This window comes from Sylvia atricapilla, chromosome 7, assembly GCF_009819655.1.
Source record: "Sylvia atricapilla isolate bSylAtr1 chromosome 7, bSylAtr1.pri, whole genome shotgun sequence".
In the NCBI taxonomy this organism is placed as follows: domain Eukaryota; kingdom Metazoa; phylum Chordata; class Aves; order Passeriformes; family Sylviidae; genus Sylvia; species Sylvia atricapilla.
In genome coordinates this window covers 29505762-29528005 of record NC_089146.1, presented here as the reverse complement: position 1 = coordinate 29528005, position 22244 = coordinate 29505762, and the positions used below count along the sequence as shown (strand labels likewise).

General features: G+C 40.6%; 2 protein-coding genes across 2 annotated transcripts in view; one reads left to right on the top strand and one right to left on the bottom strand.

Moving 5' to 3' along the window:
- Nucleotides 1-2861: 2861 nt before the first annotated feature.
- On the top strand, nucleotides 2862-21137 carry CFAP221 (cilia and flagella associated protein 221). The gene is made up of 24 exons (XM_066323118.1): nucleotides 2862-3104; nucleotides 3517-3617; nucleotides 4583-4669; nucleotides 4784-4879; nucleotides 5749-5849; nucleotides 7947-8050; nucleotides 9010-9169; nucleotides 9594-9714; nucleotides 9801-9912; nucleotides 10132-10240; nucleotides 10951-11038; nucleotides 11711-11800; nucleotides 12664-12759; nucleotides 13969-14059; nucleotides 14770-14897; nucleotides 15339-15419; nucleotides 15814-15921; nucleotides 16041-16196; nucleotides 17610-17768; nucleotides 18156-18250; nucleotides 18756-18845; nucleotides 19049-19168; nucleotides 20123-20152; nucleotides 20760-21137. Exons 1-24 carry the CDS (start codon nucleotides 2969-2971, stop codon nucleotides 20881-20883), a joined length of 2583 nt encoding a protein of 860 aa, XP_066179215.1. The 5' UTR covers nucleotides 2862-2968; the 3' UTR covers nucleotides 20884-21137.
- Nucleotides 3111-22244, bottom strand: part of CEP70 (centrosomal protein 70) — a 77957-nt gene continuing 58823 nt past the window's right edge. Inside the window, exon 9 of the mRNA XM_066323112.1 lies at nucleotides 3111-3123. The gene's annotated coding sequence lies outside the window, so the exon portion shown is untranslated. The remainder of the gene's footprint in view (nucleotides 3124-22244) is intronic.

Below are 22244 nucleotides of genomic sequence, written 5' to 3'. Positions count from 1 at the left end.
TGTCTGCGGCCACACTGAAAACGACGCTTACTAAGGAGAGGGAAAAAAAAAAAAAAAAAAAAAAAAAGTTTTGTTTTTTTGTGTGGTTTTTGTTTGTTTGTTTGTTTTTTGGTTTTTGTTTTTTTTTTTCTCCTATTCTTTTATTCTTTGTACTTTCGCCGTCAGAGGAGCCGAAGTGCCGCTGTGGGGATCCCGCCCAGCCCGGCCGCGGGTGGCGCGGCCCAGCGTGGCTGCCCCGTTGCCGAGCGACCGCCTCGGGGCCGCCGTGAGGGCCGGGCCGGGCCGCGGGGCTCCGGGGGGCTGACAGGGGGAACCGGGCTGTGCCGGGCCCCGGGAGCACTGACAGAGGGAACCGGGCTGTGCCGGGCCCCGGGAGCACTGACAGAGGGAACCGGGCTGTGCCGGGGCTCCGGGAGGGTTTACAGAAGGAACCGGGCTGTGCCGGGGCTCCGGAGGGCTGACAGGGTGAACCGGGCTGTGCCGGGGCTCCGGAGGGCTGACAGGGTGAACCGGGCTGTGCCGGGGCTCCGGAGGGCTGACAGGGGGAATCGGGCTGTGCCGGGGCTCCGGAGGGCTGACAGGGGGAACCGGGCTGTGCCGGGGCTCCGGAGGGCTGACAGGGGGAACCGGGCTGTGCCGGGGCTCCGGAGGGCTGACAGGGGGAACCGGGCTGTGCCGGGGCTCCGGAGGGCTGACAGGGGGAACCGGGCTGTGCCGGGGCTCCGGGAGCACTGACAGAGGGAACTGGGCTGTGCCGGGGCTCCGGGAGCACTGACAGGGGGAACCGGGCTGTGCCGGGGCTCCGGGAGCACTGACAGGGGGAACCGGGCTGTGCCGGGGCTCCGGGAGCACTGACAGGGGGAACCGGGCTGTGCCGGGGCTCCGGAGGGCTGACAGAGGGAACTGGGCTGTGCCGGGGCTCCGGAGGGCTGACAGGGGGAACCGGGCTGTGCCGGGGCTCCGGGAGGGTTTACAGGGGGAACCGGGCTGTGCCGGGGCTCCGGAGGGCTGACAGAGGGAACCGGGCTGTGCCGGGGCTCCGGGAGGGTTTACAGAGTGAACCGGGCTGTGCCGGGCCCCGGGAGGGTTTACAGAGGGAACCGGGCTGTGCCGGGCCCCGGGAGGGTTTACAGAGTGAACCGGGCTGTGCCGGGCCCCGGGAGGGTTTACAGAAGGAACCGGGCTGTGCCGGGGCTCCGGAGGGCTGGGGGCTGTGGCAGCGGCAGGTACGTGCTGTGTGTACAGCGATGCCTTTTCCAGCCTGGGGCAGCTGTAATGGCTTTGCACCGCATCCTTTGGTACGCTGAGGTGTGCGGGGAGCTCCGAGGCACGAGAAGGGATTAGAAATCCCGAGCGCTGACAAGGAGAGGGGCGATAGCCTGGTCTGAGGGCGTTTGTGGTGAGTTTTGCCAGGGACTTCCAGGGTTTCATAGCTCGGTTGGTGGCTTCACACACACACAGAAAAAAAAAGTCTCGATAGACACAGCTGTCCTGTAAAATTAAGAACATCAGGTATTCAGACATTCCAGGACCTTAATGATTTGTCCTGTATTAGGCCTTGGAGCAATATTGAAGTTGGTGAGCCATGATGGCATCATCACTGTAAATTATTGAAAAGGTTACACCGGGAATCCTTTGAGCAGGCTTATGTCTGCCTACACCTTTCCCAACCTTGCATTCCCACTGCGGAATGTTGACCAGGAGAAGGAGGACGGCAGTGGTATAAATTAAAGTTGAAGAATACAAGTGGAAAAAATGTAAGCCTTATCCTTATGTTTAGATATCTTTTGCAGTGTTTTTTTCTGAGTACGATTGGTCTCACTGCCTCAGAAGAAATTTACTATTGTCTGCAGTAAAGCAGCTCCTCTTACAGGTTTTCTGTTGTGAGTGGAAAATTTGTGGTTGGAGTTATTGGGTGGAAAATATTATGAAGGCCAGGGTCCTGGTAGCACATTATTTTAAGCTTCTTGCTTATTTATTATTTAATACTGCACAAAGCCATACATCAAAACAGCACTTTATGAGCTTGAAGCACCTCTCAAGTTGTGCCTGAAAGATCTAAAGGAGACTGGAAAATCAGACAAATACCAGAGATGAGACCATAAAATGTAGTGGGGGAGGTGGAGTAATGATTCAGCTTTGAAACTGTTGAGTGCTGCCTGCGTGAGTGCTGAAAATCCCAGCATGGCTTTTGAATTCAGTACTTGTTCCAAAAGTATGGTGTCTTTTTCTGCATGCAGTTCTCCGTCCATACAAGAGCCAAGGGCTCTGCGTGCTGTATTTATGAAGATAATTTCTGGTGGATGGATCATGTTTGGTGTCTTTATTATGTAAAATTTGCCCTTGTCATTAGAGAAGTTTATGTTCTGATAACTCTGCATACTTAACACTGGATCTGTAATACCCTTGGCTTTCTGCTTTTACAGTTATCACCACTGAACAAATAACCCAGATGATGCTATCCAAACCAAATATTCAAATGCCAGTTTTCTTATCCCTCATATTAATATTTGAAAATAAAAAATTAATCTGCAGGTTAACAACTCAAACACCCAGGAGAGATTAAAAGAACATCTCTGCAGATATTAGTTCACATCGTGGAATTAACAGAACCTGCTCTCTTCCTCTCTGCTGGAAGAGAAGAGATGTTATGAAGGAAGAGAGAGATGTGATACACAGACCTGAAAGGCAAATGTCTCCAGCAAGCCTTAGAACAGATTCCCAAATTTCTAGGCCTTGCAGTGGGAGTGAGGTTTCCTGGAATCATTCTCTCCTTGTACTTGGCACACACAGAACAATCTACTTCAGCCGGGAAAAAAAGTAGCTCCCTCTCCTAAATGTTTTTAGGCAGTTTTAGACTACAGATATTACCAGTGTAAGAGAAGATATTTTGATCATTATGTTGTTTTTGTTTGGTCCCAGGCATTAAGGAATTTTAGTGCCATTGAGAGCCTGTTTCTGTCCTAACATGGACTTGGTTCAGTCATCCTCCCCAGAAATCACAGTCACTCGGGGGTCCTTCAGGAAAGTACCCAGTGTCCTGAGCAGCCTCGTGGAGGAACCTAATAAAAGACATGCTGTCCCAAATCACCTGCTGGAATCAAGTAAGTTCCTGCTCTCTGACTGTTCCCAACCTTGTGGCAATTCTAGGATACACTTGGCTATTTTTTTTTTTTTCAACCCCCATTCTATTGGTTAAATTGCAACTTCTTGAGAGCCCAAATCTTGGGAGGGATAGTCAGCAAAGAAATAGTGGCTGTGCTGATCCTGGCTGACCCTAAAGTTTTGGGGTGGCTTGTTAAAGCCATGATGCCAAGAGATGAACTGATGGGTAGTGGGTGATGCCCTAACTTTCCATTTCAAATTCATAGCTACTTAAAAGGAGAAAGAATATATCTTGTTGGTTTTTTTTTTCTTGATAATAAATCAGTATAGCATAACTAGATTGCATCAATGTAAGTACCACTCATCATGTGTGTTTCTGGTCTCTTTTTTTCCCTGTTTTGTGATCTATAGAGATTTATTCAGAACGTCAGAGGAGCAGGGTTGTACAGGCTGAGCCTGCTGTGTTACACTATGGAGGGTATGAAGTTGGAAAACATCACAAACAGATGCTGGTAAGTTTTGGAGCAGGGATCCCCTTGGGGCTCATAGAAGGACAGCAGAATCTGAGTTGATTTCTTGTGGTCATGAGACCTTTGCCCAGAAGTGCTCTAAAAAGCAGCACTTAAATTCAGTGGTCCTGGAGTAACAAAAGAGACGAGTACCAGGCTGTGAGCATCACATAGGGCTTATGATATGTGACTTGCACATCATGAATGAAGGGTTTGGGCTTAAACTCCACAAGAGGCTTGTTTTCAAAATGTCCTTGGACTGTCACTGTGTCTGCAAATATGTTCACTGGTGGGAAAGTTTGGAAAGCACCTCTGGTCTTTTGCCAAGAGTGGTTTATTCTGAGAAAGGAGATTCTATGCATAGGTTTGATTGCCTTTCCTTATGAATGGTTTGGGTATTTCCTTTTCTACTTTCTACTTTTTCTTTGTCTGCCTTTGTTATTCATGTTTTAAGTGTATTGAGACAGAGCCTGGTAGTTATGTTGGGCTTGGTTCTCTGAATATAATGAAAGTAAACAAATGCAGGAGGCTTTGCAGGCTGAACTATCACTATCCAAAAGTTTATTGGTTGTACACCGAAGCAGAACCATGAAGTATTACATAATTCCTGTTGTTTCAGATGTCCTTAAAAGTGATCAATAAATTGTTTGTTCCAAATAAAGTATTTGTTTCTTTTGCCTATAAGCAAAACAGCATTAGAATTTGATTCAATAGTAGTATTTTTCAAGCAAGACTAACTGTTATTCCTTGCTTAAAAACTGTGACTTGTTTCCAAAGAATAAAAATGCAGGATGTAAGTTTTACATGATTTTCTTTTAAATTCAGAGCATATTTAGAATTATTTCTGCTAAAGTAAAAATTATTATTTCTTTGCTAGGGAAGATTTTACAAAAAATACAGTTGACATTCTTAATTGACCTCTTATATTGTAAAATGCTTAATGGTTTTTGTGTTCCTTTGTTCTACAGAAGCTGATAAATATTTCTACCAGTGCAGTAAACCTTCACATAATACCACCTCAGACAGCGTATTTTCAGATCAAATACAACAAAACAGTAAGTGTCAGAAAGTCTTCACACTGCTCTTTGCAAGCAGCACAGGATTTGTGCCATATGAGCAGCTTTTACATGGCTTCTATCTTGTTTTGGGTCTTGTTTGCTATTTTCTAGCACCGGCTTGTCCCTGGTTTGTCCCTTGTGGTTACTGTTGATTTTTGCCCTGATGAGTGGAGGTATTACTATGACTGCATCCGAATTCACTGTGAGGTGAGGATTCATTGCAAAACAGAGTTAGAGTTGTAATGGAATGAAACAAGTATTAGAGCATGTTGATAATGATAGAGGTATAGTTAATTTTCTGGAGACACATAGATTTATGCCCAGTGAGTCTTGATTGGAGTATTTAACTTAAAGCATTAAATTTTTTTCTCTGCAAACATCCCAGAGCTGTAAGTAAGGTTATATAATGTATTCTGCTATTTTTTGCCAGTAGATCAGTCTTTGTGCCACACTGATGCAGTTATGTGTCTTAGCTGAGCAGCTTGGAGGAGCTCTAAAGAGTTGATTAAATTATGGAAAGACAGGATAATGAAAGCTGGTAGAATATTAATGTTCTGAGGTACAACACAGTGATAATCTTGAAGGTATTTTATGCCCACCTACTGGCCAGCTACTAGAGAAACTTTTTACTTCCACAACATACTGAGAAGGTTGGGGCTCTTCATCCTGGGGAAGAGGAGGTTGCATGGACCCCTCATAGCAGCCTCCAGTACCTTCCAGTACATGAAAGGAGTTACAAGAAAGCTGGAGAGGGACTCTTCATCAGGAACTGTAGTGATAGAACAAGGAGTAATGGGTACAAACTGAAAGTCAGGAAATGTAAGTTAGATATTAGGAAGAAATTCTTTGCTGTGAGGGTGGTGAGACCCTGGAGCAGTTGCCCAGGAGGGCTGTGGATGCCCCAACCCTGGCAGTGTTCAAGGCCTTGGCCAGCCCAGTCCATTGGCAGTGTCCCTGCCCAGGGCAGGGGGTGCTGGGACTGGATGATCTTTAAGGTTCTTTCCAACCCTTAACATTATATGATTCTATGATTTACTAATTGTAAGATATAAATATTTGTACTTGTTTGTTTGCAGGGAGATGATACCTTAGTTGTTCCCATGCATGCTTACCCTGCTATGAATGTTGTAGAATTTCCATCATTTATTAATCTGTCTGATGTATCAATTGGTCAGAGGTGAGTGAAGCACACACATTTGCCTACATTTTGGAAGACATGACCAAATCCTGAAAAATCCCATTTTCCTTTTTTCATACAGCATAATGTCTTGAAAGCCTTAAGAAACTCAGCCACCATCTGGACTGCAAAATAATTCTGTATATGAACTGTTTCAGGTGTACATTCTTTGTGAAGTAAATCCTGTGCAAGCTAAACATATATAAAGATGGGGCTGGGGTTTTTTTCTTCTTATATTTAAAAGTATTTAATGAGCTAAACATCTAACTTTGTCTACTGCCTGGATGTAGCACTGACTGTTCTCATGAAGTAGTCAGTAATAGTTGTTAATAGGAACTGGGAAGGGGAAAAGGAGAAGGCAGATTCTATTTATTAGGGCCTAGTTGTGCAGTATATTTGCTATATTAGTTGTAATTATGGTGACTTGTGTTATTGTGAAAATTTGAGTGAATTCTGGGACATGAAACTCTTCGCAGGTGGTTTTGTCTTAGGCTATGAGTTGAAAGTAACTCATGAATTTTACTGAAGCACAGAAATATGAAAAAGCAAGACACATACAAGAAACATACAAAAAACTATGGTACAAATGACAGAACAACATTTGTGTCTTTTTGTTTGTTTGTCTTTCTAATCCCCTTAAGTCCGTTAAATTTTAGTGAATCATAGCATTGTGAATTTCTCACAGGACTGAACATAACTCCTGACATTCTGAGGGGCCTTTAGGCATGAAGTGATCTTGTTATTTGCTCCATTTTAGTACTGGAGTATACAGAATTTTCATATTCTCTGAATACAGAGAAGATATTAGAGAACAAAATACGATTTTAAATGATGTTAAGTTTTTTTTTTTCAACACAGCAAGGATGCTCAAAGATACTCCTGAGGAAATTTGGAAGAATTGCTGAAGATAAAACCTGTGGTTTCAAACCTTAATTTTTACTAGTATTTTTCATCATTGAACTGTTGAAAAGTTTCTAAAAATGAAAGCTTTCTGATATAGCTGGTACTTTACAGAACCTGAGAGAATTTGGGCTCAATCCATAGCCTATGAAATCAATGGAAAAACTGACTTTTACTTCCATAAATGTAGGATAAAATCTCTATTTTACCACCTACCATTCTCCTTAGGTACAGAAGGTCCATCAGGCAACAGGTGGCATATTTGGTGGTTTTTAAGGCACTTTGGTTGCTGTTCAAGCTGCACTATACCCTAAAACCAGCTGCCTGGCCAGTCTGCCATTGCATCTTCTTTGTGAGCAGGCCATAGTAAGGCAGAGAAAAAAGAACTTGGCTATTATTGCTTATTTCTTTAAGCATTTCAAAATGTGCTTTCCAGAGGAACACTGTGTGTAACATGCTTTCTTTGTAAATCAGCAGGATAGGATTTCAGTCAGATAATTGATAAAACCCAGAAATAAGCCTGTGTAAATGGATCTTGATTTGCAGGGTGATGAATAGTGGTGCACGGATGTTTTTGTGTTTCAGTTTGGTCTGTCAAAACACTTGCATGCAAAGGCAAGACAAGTTGAAAAGATGTGTGCTAATAATCCTCATACAACCTGCATGAGGCATAAAGGGCTATTCTGAAAATTAGGCCCAAACATCATTATTTCTACAGTGGGTAAAGTTCAGTCATAATGATGTATTGGAGTTTTCAACACTTTCTTTTCTCATAGTCTTTCACAAAGAGGGGCATGGGAAAAAGCTGATTTCTGGTTCTGTACTCATTGTTGCTCCAGTTTGCATTGTTTGTGCTTGCCAGACATTACAGTCTGTAAGAATTTGAGGATGGTCATAAATAACTTCCAAAAAGTAATGTTTTTTTTAATTTTTCCATAATCAAATTCTGTATGCGTAAGAGAAAGTAATGTCCAGCATTCAAATCAAGATTTAGCTGTTATTTCCTGGGGGGTTGAAAGACCTGAAATATTTTGCTATTTTGGAACTGTGGCAAATTATGATTTTCACATTAATAAGTAACCCACCCCTCTGAATGCAGGTAATTTAGTGCATGGTGTGTATAATACAATTTCACAGCTTGTAATTGATGAACAACTGTATTTTGATTAATTTAATTTTTTCTTTATCTCTTTTCAGTAAGGAGTATGTTATCCCATTGCAGTGCAGCTGTCCCATAGATTTTGAATTCCACATTGATATTATTGAGCCTCACAGAGCCTTCACTGTCCAGCCAACATTTGGTAGACTGACTTCTTTACAATTCTAAATGTTAAAACTGTATTTATTAAGCGTAGCTACTTCTGACAGTGTATTCAGTGCTGTTAAAAAAAAAAAAAACAAAAACAAACAAACAAACAAACAAACAAAAAAACCCCTTTGCCTCAGGCAAAGCTTTTGCAGATAAATGCTGCCAGTCATTTGCTACCTCATGGCCAATAGCCATCTAATAGCCATCTTGGCTGTAAGTTTCTTTAGACAATGCCCAGCTATGACAAAATGCCAGCTCTGACAAAATACAAGATGTTCCAAAAGGTCCGTGCAGCCTTTATCTTCCCAGAAGAATATTCCTGAAAAAAGGGTCGTCCCAGTAAAACTTAAGTCAGAAATTTTGGTAGAATGGAACTATGGCTAAAGGCCATCTGAAAAGCACTAAGTTTCAGCTCCTACTCAAAGCCATTGTGCTCAGAGTAATCACGGTGTCATAGAGTCACTTAGGTTGGGAAGGGCCCTGAATGTTTAGGGATATGAATGGGGGTGAAATTGGTTGAGAAAATAGTGAAATAGGTAGTAAAAAAATAAAGTCAAGCAGAGACAGGTAATGCATCAAATCCAGATGAGTCTCTGAGCACAGAGAAATATGTTTATAAATGCTTTGCCCATGAAAGCAGAAAGTGTCAAAGGCTTAAGACTAGCAGATGTAAGTGAAGTATTTCTACATATAAACAGGCAGTCATTTTCACAGCAGTATGAAATATTATAGCCCTACTGCCAAATCTCTGTTATTGCAAAATATCTTCTATTATCTGGCAGCAGACATAGTTTTTGAAAGACACTTTGAGACCTGAAAGATTTTCCATGCCTACTGCCATCCACTCAAACAATTAAGTTGTTTAAAGAAAAGTAGCCCAGAATCAATTCTAGCACGCTGAAGCGGGCTCATGTTATATGAACTCTTACTGTTTTCCTCCTCTAATCACAGGAATCATTCCAGGCAATGGGAAGGTCGAAATAACTGTGAAGTATTCCCCATTTGAGTATGGAACAGCACAAATGGCAATGCAGTTACGGATTTCAGAGTTTCACTCAAAACCCTATGTGTGTGTATTCACAGGAACATCAATACCACATGTGGCTCTGATGTATGTGTGGATCACTGATCTTTGAGTGTTTTTGCCCAGTTCTAAAAGATATTAATGTAACAGGATTTCATGCTATTTTGCTATGATCATTTTAAGCATTGGTTTCTTTGGAGACTTAAAATGCACTGATGTAATTCTACTGTTGATACATGTACTTGCTTGTTTACGCTGTTTGTTTTGAACATCCTTAATCTGTATGAAATGAAACAAACAAAATAAATATAATGAGAAGTTACATATCCTTATAGAAATGTTGAATATCCTCAGCTTCTATCATCCCCACTCATTCTTATTGTTGAGGCCTTGCAAGATGCAGGGGGTTATGAACCTTTTGGGCTGTACTTAATTTTTTTGTGAAAACATTGAACTTATATGCTATTGAGAGAGTACTTATGAAAGTAATATGTGTCCTTCTGACATCTAGAAAAGAATATTTTGATGAACAACAAAGTCATCCAGAGAAAAAAGCTGTATGTGGAAAACCCGTGTTGTGGAGAAGAGATCGGTTCAGCCAACTACAGTTGAAGCCTATTCAAAAACTAAAGGTGTGAAAAGATAATCACTACAAGTACTTTTCTGGGCTGGAAATCTTCCATGTTTCTGTTTCTTCCTATTAATTTATATCTCATAGGAAATTGAATACCAGAACCTCAGATTCCCCACAGACTTGTCAAATCCGTATGCTGTAGCTACTGTTTTGATTCAGGAACCAGGCAAATTGAAGTTAAAGGACATAAAAGAAGGTAAAGTAATTAAGCAGCATAAACTTGGTCTTAGCATTATTTGTAGCTCTGATGAGGAGCTTGGCTTCAGAATTGCTGAGGTGATGTGACTGTTGTTTCTCTGAGAACTCTCACCTTAGTTTTATGTATTAATGAGTACATTTATCTTAATGGATGATTTTCACAATTACAAATCCAATCTAAACTGAGGTGTGGTATGGCTTTCTGATATTCCTGCAGCTCTGTCCCAAGGCAAAGAAGGAAAAAAAACCAGACAGATGAAGGATGCTTTATTTCAACTAAAAGTCAAACAAAATGTTCAGGAAGAGAAAGCAAATCATCTAAAGTGGTAAGTGTCAGTTAATCATATTAGTTAACAAGACTGGGATTTGTTTAACCAAGACCACTGTGAATGATGTGTACAATATTCACTAGTGCAGAATGCTGCCATTTCACATCCTGATATGTTTGTTTTAAGCCTAAATTACTGTTGTTTTATTTATTTTTTTCTCTCCTGCTAAGAGCAGACTCAATAGTAATCCATAGTAATACCCAGTGAGGACCTTGATTGTCTTATTCAAAAAGAAACCTGGTTTCCCTGACCTTGTTCTCAGGCATCTCATCTTGTGCCCTTAAGGGCAAGGGAAGATTTTGTTATGGCTGTCAGTAAATCGAGGCTAAAATGAATAATGGAGTAAGAGCAGAATTACACTTGGAAGTGTTCAAAAAACATGTGGATGTAGTGCTGATAGATGTGGACATAGTTTACTGGAGTGTTGGAGGCAGTGTTAGGTTAATGGTTGGACTCAATGATTTTTCAAAGAGTTTTCTAACCTTAATGATTTCATGATTCTATTGTACATCAAATGGTACGGAGCAGAACACAGTTGGATCTGTAAGCACATCATAGTTTCATTTGAAATCCACAGATCAGCTCATACACTGAATGTCACGGGCACCTAGGGCACCTTAGAAAGAGGAGAGTAAATCTGTTATTCTTTGAATAAAACAAACTGTGCATTAAGTAAAACATTTTTCTTGTCTTCACTGTAAATGCAGGCAAGTTCATAGGGGAAGTGATCCAATCACTGTGGAGTTTAAAAAAGAGATTATTGAAAGCCGACAAAGGGAAGAAGAGCAATACAAGGTTAGTATTTGATGTTTTTTCTGTAAATCTAAAATCAAATTTATACCTTCAGACTCTGCAGTGCACTAGTGAATTGTATCAAGCTCTCTACATGTTCAGTTTTTCTTCATTAAGCAGTGTAAACCTGTGCTAGTTGTGCTTGTTACTGCAGTCATATCTTTATTGTGCCTGTGCATCACTATTTCAGGGGTAGTTTTATCTTGAAGGTAGACAGAGAGAAGGGTAAGGTATTACCAGGAATGTGACAATATTTCCCCAAATGAGCAGATTTGTACCCAGACAGCCAATCTCATCAGAGTGCCACATTCCAGCATAATCCTGTCAGCCCCAAGGGCTCATACAACACTCTGTATTGTACCTCTGAGGAGCTGCTGTCTTAAATGATTCACATTGCCTTTGCTTAGAAGCACCTCTTTCCTAACCTGCTGATTTGGCTCTGCAAAGTAAACCATGTTTCATTAGGACAGAGATTTAATTGAAACTCAGACCTGAAAATATTTTTTTTTACTTTGTTTGACTTGCTTAAGTGTTGCAATAATCACACCCTAAAAGGGAATGAAGTCTGTGTTTTGTTAAACACCTCCAGAGTATTCCATTGTGAGTTTCCCTAATTGTAATGGAGGAGAGAGTTCACTGGATGCTTTGTGCTAATGTGATTTTTCTTCAAATTAGGTCCAAAGAGGAGATCCTGTACTAGAACAGGAGTTTCAGAGGGATGAAATAGAAGTTTCCTTCAGACGTGTTACCCGTCATGTTGACCAGGTTTGTTCATATGTTTTTATAGGCTGCTATATGCATGCTAAATTATCACCTTCCAAGCTAACAAATAGCCATAGCCATTTGACACTGAATACTTTTCCTTCTGGTATTCCTATTTCTCTGTCAGTGCCTTATGTTCCATTTTAGATAGGGCAAGCACCATGCTACATGCACAACTCATCTTCTGATGTTCTGATCTAATTTGAGAGTCAAGTGGAAATCTGCAGGCCTAACCAGAGATTTATTTTGTTTGTTTCTCTCAAAGATCTCTCAGGAGAAGGTTTCTCATGCTTCATTGTAATGTTAAGCATATCAAAAGACTTCCAACCTTTACCTGCAGGTCAGATGGACAGGAACCTTTCTGATGCTTAGATTTCTTTTTTTTTTGCCCTTCTCTTTGATGTCTTTCACTCTTCTTTGGGTATGTGCCATTATTGGAGAAAGGATACTGGTTTTGCTGGGCACCTGGTTTGAGTCCTTACAGCTATTTCAACTTCATGTCTGTGCGAGATAAAGTGTGTGTTTGGTAGAGCCCCTGTCCATTCTCTCTGCTGTCCAACTGCCCATGGAGTGCACTGAAGTCATAGTCTGTATTGGTCCTTTGTGTGGATGTAGACCATGCCACATTATCTCTGCATTCCCCATGCTACATCTGCAAGTACTTGGTGATTACCTCCCATTAAGCCCTACAGTGAAGGCTTCTGGTTAAATGCCAATGCTGCAAATATTTTCACTGGACCTAATTTCAGTATTTAGGATTCAGGCCAAAGAATAACTTGGGATGGAGAAAATTTCTCCCTTGTCTAGTTGTAAAAAGTGTTGTCCTTTTTCTTTTCTGTTTCCTTTTTAAAAAATACACCGTGCAGCAACCAAGTGTCCATCCCACATTTGACTTGCTCCACAATGACCCTTGGGACAGCAGAAAGAGGATGTTCAGGAAATTCCAACAAGCAGCATACAAGGTAAAGTGAACAACCAGAATACAGTGTGAGGGCATGACACCTGGGAAACAGCACTAAAAGAACATGCAACCAGCACATAAGGAGTGTTCACAGCTAGCTAGGGATTTGGTAGTTTGATAAATATGCCCCTACCTCACCAGGAAATAATGATCTGGAGTAAGTTTTGTATTCAACTCATCTTTCATATTGCAATTTATGCTAAACAAATGCAGGTAAATTCAGATTTTATTTAAAAAAGTAAAAAAATACTTCTGTACAACAAAGAAGATTGGAAAATGCATATAGAATGCTGCACCCAATTTTGAGCCCCTGCTACAAGAAAGACTTTAATAAGCTGGAGTGAGTTCAGTGTAGAGCCTCAAGATGTTCAGTGCTTGGAGCACTTACTCTGTAAGGAGACACTTAATCTGGAGAGGGAAAGTACAGAGAGAGACCAGCACCTTCCAACTCCTCTGAGGTTACTGATGATGGAGGATCTTTGCAATGGTGCATGATGGGAACATGGGAAACCACAGGTAAAAATTCAAATAAAGGAGGCACAGGCTTGTAAACTAAAGACCAATCAGTAAAATCACTTATTTTGTTTGGTTTAAATATTATCTTGCATCACCACTGCTCTTTCCCCAGTAAATCTTAACGTAGTAAGCAAGATGGAAATGTCCTGCTCTTCTAGTGTCCAGTTTGGATATTCTTGAATGTATTCATAAAATTGAGGTATTGAAATTAAATGCTCTTTTCTGTATTGTACAAATAAAAAGGTGACCAAATGGCCCCATCTGGTATTAAAACCTAGGATTCTTCAATTTTACCCTGTAGAGTATGGGCAAAACACAGTGCAGATTGCTGTTTACTCTGCTCATTCTCAGAGCCAGAAATATTCATATGGCCCTGGTTAACTGACTGTTCACTCTCTGTTTAATCTGTATATGCCAGTAAACACAGCTGAAGAGTTAGGACCTAGCCAGAAAAAGTCTGATTAACCTGTAAGACTAAAGTAAAAATTTAAACTATATTTATTGTGTAATGTCATTGTAGAGTTGAGATCCATTCTACATCTTTTCTTCCCATTTTCTCCTGAACAGAAAACTATATTAAAAATTCTCAAATAGAGATATCTGAGTGACCTCTGGAGAATAAATACAGGTGAAACACATACAGTATTTCTGTGGCTGTAAGTGTTTGACTTAAATTTAAAAATCATTCTCTTAGATTTTGGTTCAGATTCGTCTAAATCGTTTATTGCTCCTGTTCCGTGGACTGACCAGGGAGGCCAGAGGTCTGGAGGAAGGATCTGTATCTGGTAAGGATAAAAAGAACAAGTTGATATTTTGGCCATGGGCTATGATAATTCACATTGTGCTGCAGTGTGTCAGGTGCATTACATATAAACATAAAGACAGAGTCGTTAACAAGGAGTCTTCCAGAAAAAAATAGAAGTGTGATGAGGTAGAAGACAGAGTGATTTGGATTGGATGGCCTTTAAAGGATTTTCCCATCCTTTTGGATGGGAGTCACAGTTGGGTAAATGGGAGACAGAGAAGAATTTGAGTCTCTTATTTCCCACTCCCTTGTAGACACTAACAATTTGACAGCTCCTGAGACACACAGTTCCACACCAGGCCTTTTCCTGCTTCTGCAGATAGGCACTTTTAATGCCCAAGATGCAGGAGATGCAGGAATGCTGCAAATAGAAGGTGTAATGACATTTAGTGTAAGAGAGACCAGTGACTTGTCTCAGCCTTGCTGAGAACCATACTAGAAGGAATAGGCTGTAATGTCTTTTTAGGAAAGGGGAAAATAAATCTGTCTGCTATTCAAGCTATTGTGCTCATATCTTGTAAATGTGACATTTAAAGTCTTTAGGAAGTATTAACTTGCTTCTTATATTAAAATTACTAGACATCCTGGTTTAGGAAAATGTTAAATACATTTTGTGGCTTGATTCTATTTCTGAATCAGTGTATTAAGATATATTACAAAGTCTTAATACTCGGTTTCCACTCATGGCAGAAAGCAGGAGTTTCAGCAAAGCAGAGAAGAGTGAAGAGCACAGAGACTTTTCTTCCAGGATATCTGAAGATCGTATATTGCCTTTTGAATTCCCCTTTTACAGTTCTCCTGAACTACACAGTTATTTGGTAGGTACAGTAACTCAAATGTTAGTCAGCACTTTAGATAGAATTTTGTTGAAGATATTGGCCCCAGGGCTGGTAGTCTTTTTATTAAAATTTCACGATGTGCCTGGTGTTCTGGGGTTCTGACAAATTAATTCAGGACTTCAGATTTACTAAGGATTCTTCTGAAAACAGTAAAAAATCTTTTCATCCTCTTAATTGTATCCTAAAATAGTGAGCAATACAATAATGTTCACAGTTAGGTAACATCCATTTTTCAGAAGAAAAGAAAAAACACCTGCAATGCTGGAGTCCAAAAAAGAGCAGCAGAAACATCAAACTATATAAAATAAATATTTGCATAATTATTTCCATATGTTTTAAATTAGCTATGCTCATGGATTGCTGCCAATACAAAGCAAAATACCCATCATATTACTGGTTTTAAATACTGTTCTGTTTCAGGCACCTGATGCTCTTGGCCTAGTTCCTATTGAATCTATAGATGTGAAAGTCGAACACATTCTTCCTTTTTACGACTTGAAGGTGAGTCAGTGCAGCTCCCTCATGTTTCTCTTATCTGTCCAGTTTAATGTTTCCAGCCTGATTCAGTGGCCTCTATCTTAATGTGTCTGTATGATTAGCATGCTTTTATTAAAACCAAATTTCACCAGTTTCCATAAATAACCAGCTTACAGTCAGCAATAGTTCCCTCTCTCCAGCCAGAAATGAATCACCTCAGCTGAAATTATTGTATCTCAAAGATCAAAGTCCTGGTGAAATATGGCTTCTCAAAGTTTTTGGTTATACGCTGTGTTCTGGAAGAGTGTTCCAAGTGTCTTTTACCATGGAGATGTGATGTGGCCACATCTCCATTTATGAGTTAACTGAAAGTGATTATTGTCATTTCCTACAGCACATCTTTTTTCTTTGCACTTAGGTTCCTCAGCATTGCAACATTATGAAGTATCAGCCATTTTGTACACACTATGCAGCTACAAGTTACAAACCTGTAAAACTTTCCCGACCACTGAGGCAGGGAGCCCAGGTAACAAAGTCACTCCCAAACCTACATTTCCACAATCACTTGATTAATTTTGCCTCAACATTTTTACATTCATAAGATTTACTGCACTCTGAAAATCTTTGGTGTCTGTGTTTTTCAAGGATGAATTGGTTCAAGTAGTTCCTTCTCCTGAGGGCAAGCTCTCTCAGAGGACAGATTTTGCCAAAGGAGGAGCAGAAGGGGATATCAGCCTGTTAAACCTGGTGCCTCCCCAAGCTTTACTCCACCCGAGAGAGAGCAACCCACTTCGCATTTTTGTAAGTAGGAGTTGGTGCCCATAAAGAACCTAAGAAAGAGCAGAAGTGTACTTGTTTCATCAGAAGCCTGATGTGGAATTTGTGGACAGTTTTGTTACTCAGATGGGTTATGGAACTATCCAGAGTGAGAGTGATCATGGTGCAAGCTCTGATAGATAGGAGTCACAGAGGTCATCCCACTGAGAGGGGCAACATCTCAGTTTAGGGTGGGTTTTGATCAGTTTAGGGGAGGGATGATAAAACAAAATTGCAGTGAAAGCTGGAGACTCTTCCAGTCTGACCCTCCACAAACAATCAGTGATCACAGGATTTCTGGGAACACCATGAAACCCCTCTATTCTTCTCCATTTGTTTCCCTATTGGGATATTAGAGTAAAAGCCATTATCTTGGCATCTCAGTCCATCTGTAACCTCACATTCTTGCCCAGATAGGTAGGATAGGTGCAGTCTTTTCCTGCTGTTCAGCTGGGTGACTACAGATCTGACTAATCCTTGGGTAAACTGAGAAAAGTGAAGTCAAACTCTGCTCATCGTGCTGCCTTACAGTTTCTAAGAGTTCTCACAGCATCCCAAACCACATTTCCAAGTCATTAGGCACAGAGATTCAAAAAAACCGCTGCCACTTGTACAGGAGGGTTTTCTGTTACTGTAGTCATGTAGATTGTGCTACTTGGCACCACTGCAGGAGGTATTTCCTGCAGTGCAGCACAGCCTGGAGGTCCCCGAGGTGCGTCTGAGCATGCAGAGACATGGGCACAGGCAGATCTCCCAGCCAGCATGGCACTGTGCCTGCCTTGGGTGGCTCTGGCTCCCAGCCCTCCCTAGCTGCAGGGGGCCAGAGCTCACTGTGCTGGTCTGCTGACCTTGGCATAACATCTATGATGTAAATTTGTCCTCCTTGCACACAGCCAGGACTCCAGTGGACGTGCTGATGAGATCCTCTGTGCATCTCTTTCATCCCTCTGTCATATCAGTTTAAGAGCCAGGCACAGCTTGATCCCACACTACCCAGCTCTGGGCTTTATCCAGAAACAGATGCTAGTGCAGGGAAATGGATGGCAAAATGTTTACTGGCTTCCACCATGGCAAGTCCATTTTCCCTTCTTGGATTCTGAACTATTCCGAGAATCAGCAATGGATTTCAGAGTACTTAGGCAATAAATTTTTCTTCTTGGAGACAACAGCTAAATTGCTGTATTTTAGACAGTAGGCATCACGAATAAATCAGATAAAATCATAGGATGAGGGGAAGAGACAGAAAATGAAGGCTCATACTGAACAGAACAGTCATAGTGGGACAAAGCTGTGAGTCTGGGGACACTGCAGTAGTTGTAAGAACTGAATTTTCGTTAATTTGACTTGATGTGGTACTCAGAACAATTTATTAAAATAATCTCTTCATCGTTTTTCTAGAACCCCATCCCGGGATTAGTTCCATTTTTACGTCCTTTGGCCTATTGTGAATCAGATATTGAATATCATCTTTGTCCTCATCCAAAATATACTGTTACCAAGGGATGTCCCAAAGGATCCAGTATTCCTGTCACACAAAAGAAATTTCTGGATCACAAGGTATGGCCTTTTGGGTTTATCGTATGAGTACCTGTCTTGGGTATGTTCTTCTTGAGAAGTTGCTCTAAGGAATCAAAATGGAAGGTGGAGCAATTCTAGATAGAAGATGTTTTCAAATCTAAATTTTTTACGCACCTAAATAGTCAGTACATGGGTCAGAATAACTAGTTTTAGTTAGGCATTATTCAAGTCTCTTATTTATGCGTGTTTCTTTGCTCTTCCCATGTGTTCACTGTTGTATTTTCACATCCTTACAGTGATGGAAGGATCTTTGAAATATTCAGCTCCCCAAGTTCAGTTCTCAGCCAAGATGCTGTGTCCTGCAAGCCTCTCTCCCCACAGCATTATGTATTAGAGGTCTGATTGTTGTATCACTTGTCATTTCAGGAAGTGATTCGTGGAGTAATGGAATGGAGAAAATTCTCACCACTGGATTATTCCACTTTTTCTAACATTCCCACATTGACCAATACAACACTTAGGTAAGAAAGTATTTGAGTATCCAATGCCTCTATCCTGCACTAGTTTCTGCTGCCTATAACTGTATTAATCAATCACTAGTCCCACAAATGAAAGTGGGCCTACAGATGGAATTAATTGCTGCTCAGAAAACCAACAGAAAAAAACTCCTGCTGAACCCCTAGAAGAGTGACTTAAGACTAATATCATTAGAAGAAATGCCTAGCCCATGAAGGAGAATCCTGGGCTTTTGATAACATCTATCCTGAAAGCTTGTTGACTCAGCCCTAGAAGACCCCAGGAGGCATAAACTCTGTCTGTAAAACCTTTAACTTATGGACATTTGCACCCAGTGGTAGCCAACATCTCTCAGGCTCACACATATCACAGCAGTTTCTGGTGCAGCCAGATTTTCCATCAATATCTACAAGTACATTATCTTTGTTGTAACTGCAACTGCTGTGAAGCTTCAAAATGTGAAAATATCGTTAGTATTAATATACTAAAGTAATGTCATTTCCATCACAGGGATCCTTACAGTTTAGATATGCTTCCAAGAGATGTACCACCAGTACTACATGACTTACCTGAGAGAGACAAAGAGAACATAATTGACCAGTAAGTTTCTCCTCTATTCTGTATATGGTGTTATTTACTATGTCTAAACCACTTGTGTGGATGTCTCAAAATCTGTCCCAAGAGATCCTCAAAGGCAAAAGCACAAAGTCTCTGTTGCATAAAACATACTTTTTTTTCTTGTTGGCTAAAAAATACTTTCAAAAAGACAAAGGCAAATTGTTCATCACTTTACTAATTTTTAGTGAGACAGATGAAGCTGAGTTCAACAGGATTCTTACTCCAGAGATGGTGAAAGCTGAATTTCCACAAATTGGGGAGACATTCTCAGAAGAAGATGAAGAAGAATTAGCAAAAATAGAAAGGTAGGTATATTTTGAAATTAGGAGAGAGGAACGGAATCTGAAGTCAAGCATCCCTTTCAGAAATGCACAGAAAGTTATACTGAGATGCTCTAGGGGTTCCATCACAAGTGGGATGCAGATCTAGTACTCTGAGCAAATTTGCACTGCAAATTCAATCTCTGGATTTGACTTCAGAAAGCAGCTGTGAACATGATGCATTGACCTGGGTCTCTCTGACAATGGTTGTATCAGTATGATCTAGCACTTGAGGCAGTTTGCTTGCTTTCTTAGAGATGTTCGACATTCTTGGACCAGTGACTTTTGCTTTTCATTGCCCCTTTTGGTTAGATATTTATTAATCTGGCAGAGAAAAGGGCCCTCAGAATTTCCCCCTGGCGTGGTGCTTTTTTCTCTGGCTTTTCTTAGGAGTGTTTCATGTTTGCTCTGCCCAAGCTTCCCACTCCCCCAACACACGTCACAGCAGGCAGTGGGGGTGACAAGTGACTGCAGAGCAATACAGGTGAAAGTGCTGAGTTCTAACCTTGAAGCAACTGAATTCATTTCTGCCCAACACTTGTCCCCTCTTTAAAGTGGTCATGATGTGGCTTAGATCCCAGGATGTGCAAGATAACCTGAAACTTTCAGAGCTATCAAGAGATTTGAATGTACGCTTACTTCTAGAGAGGAATAATTTGGTTTGCGTTGAAATTGCATTCAGCTGTCAGCCATTAAACTGACATTTAAAACATTTAAAACTGACACAAGCATTTAAAACAGTGCTGTGTATTGTGAGGTCTCTGACAAAACACTGATTGCTGTCTAGTGATTACTACAGCACTGATTGAAAACAACTTACTGTAAAAATGTAGATGTGTTGCACTCAGTACGAGTTTTTACATTTTATGACACTGGTTGTCAGAGTATGGGGATTTGGGACAGCTTGTGTAACTAAAGAGTGACCTTTTTCCTCCACAGTGATAGAAAGCTGGATGGTGCTTTTCCAGGGTGAGTCATTTTATACCCTCAAGTTTCTTTCTTTCTTAAATCTTAGATCTTTTCAGAAAAAAAAAATTAAAATAATTTTCAATATCAGACAACTCTGGGTATTGATATTTACTTGTTGAAATCTTCCCTATTATTTTGTGTTTGTAAAGAGGGATGCAAAAATTTCTTAGCAAACAGTGAAGTCTCAATCCTTTATGTTGTCACTGAAAGATTCTTTGTTGCTATTGAGGGAGTGGAGTTTCAATAGATGACAGAGAACATATTGCTCCTCTACAGGAGTTTCAGCATTTTTGTCCTTAAGGCAAATCAGGTTTTCATGTGGCTGCTCTTGTTCTGGCAATCACAGCACATGTTCCTACATGGATAAAATGTAATACTCACTCGGTTCATGTTTACCTGTCAGATGGCTAACTTTCCTAACTGGCCAAGCCAAGATTTAAGTGTTCTTTCCACAGTTTCACTACTTTTCCAGTTCTGCATAAGCAATGGAGTACCCTCTGTTTTAAAACAAGAAATCACAAGTGCTTCTTTCTTTGGATTTTTGAAGACATTCCTAAGTAGTTTCCCTGATTATTGTAAATACAAATGATGTTTAAATTTCTTGCAGAGACCCACACAATGGTCCAGATGGTCATTTTCAACTCCAGAACAACGGGCTCAGAGAGAAAGTTCGAAAACATCTGGAGACATTGAAGCAGAAAGCAGTTAATAAAACCCTTATTCTGGGATAAAAGTAATTTTACAAAGTCCATGGCCTTGTCCTGCTTATCCTGTTAATGTTAATGAGGACTTCCCTGTTCCAGCTACATTTACTTTTGTTAAGTGAGGTCAGCAACTTCATATGCAAAGAGAAGAGAACCACCAGTAATGCCACCTCTGTCAAAGACTCTCACTGTGGCCACCACCCCAAACACAGTAATTACTCCAGTGACAAACCTCAGCCTTGCACCTGTTCATTTTGTTGTGGTATGAACGACCAGAAAACCTCAGTGCTGTAAATAATTGGTAATTAATTTACAGCCCACAGTTTTCAAATAAAATATGAAATTACCTCATGACCAAAATCTTCTGACTTTTAGTTTTTTTTAGTTATGACCTTGAATTTTTGCAGATAAGTTGCTAAATCTCATACTTGACAGTAAACCATACATTTGATATTTTCAAGGAAAAGGAAGCCTTGAACACCATTACTGTCTGCAAAGACAATGTCCAAAACAAGTCTCATTAGCTGCTCGAGGATTTAATTCAGTGCACAGGTCTGGGCAAAAGTGTGCATGGGTTGAGTGAGTGAACTGCAGAGCCTCATGGAAAACCTGTAATGCTCTGGGTGTATTTTCTAGGAAAGGAGATATCTCAGCATATCATCTTGCAGCTGTCTTCTACTTTCTCTTCAGCAAGCTGGACTTCAGACAAAATTGATTTGATCCATAGTGAATTGATTGTTCATTTTACAGAGTGGTATATTTGTGCTGAAAAGCACAAATCTTCTGTACTAAAACGGAAAATTCTGCATGGAAATTGCATCAATACACTACATTACTAGGAGCCATACTTCTTTCCAGGCATACTTAAAGCCCCTAAGAAAAGTTTATTTCAGAAAGTGATCAGTGTAGACAAGCTGTAAAAAGCCCAGGGCAATACAAAATGGGAAAGCGGGGTGGGAAAGTGGAGAATTGTCTGTATTATACTGTATTATACAACTGCAGAATTGTCTGTATTATGCTAGCTACAAACTGCAGAATAGTCTATATTATACTAGCTACAAACTATCTCTGCTCGCTTCAAAGAAATAAAGAGCTGTTAAGTTTCTGCTAACTGTCTAATTGACAAGGGATTGTTCAGAATGCAGGTCTGGTTATCTGCAGATTTCTCTAACTACAAACAACTGCTTGAACTTGTACATATTGCTTTTTTTCTTCTGCAAGTTCTGAGGGAAGCAGTTGATCTTTTAAGAGATGAGCTAAGAGTTGAGTATGTTTCTTAACATGACCGTGACCAAAACATTATCACAGTTTATAGTGAAAGCATTCACAGTTCATAATTCACTGTTTAGGTAAATCAAGCATAGATAATTCTTTGGAATTGTTATCTA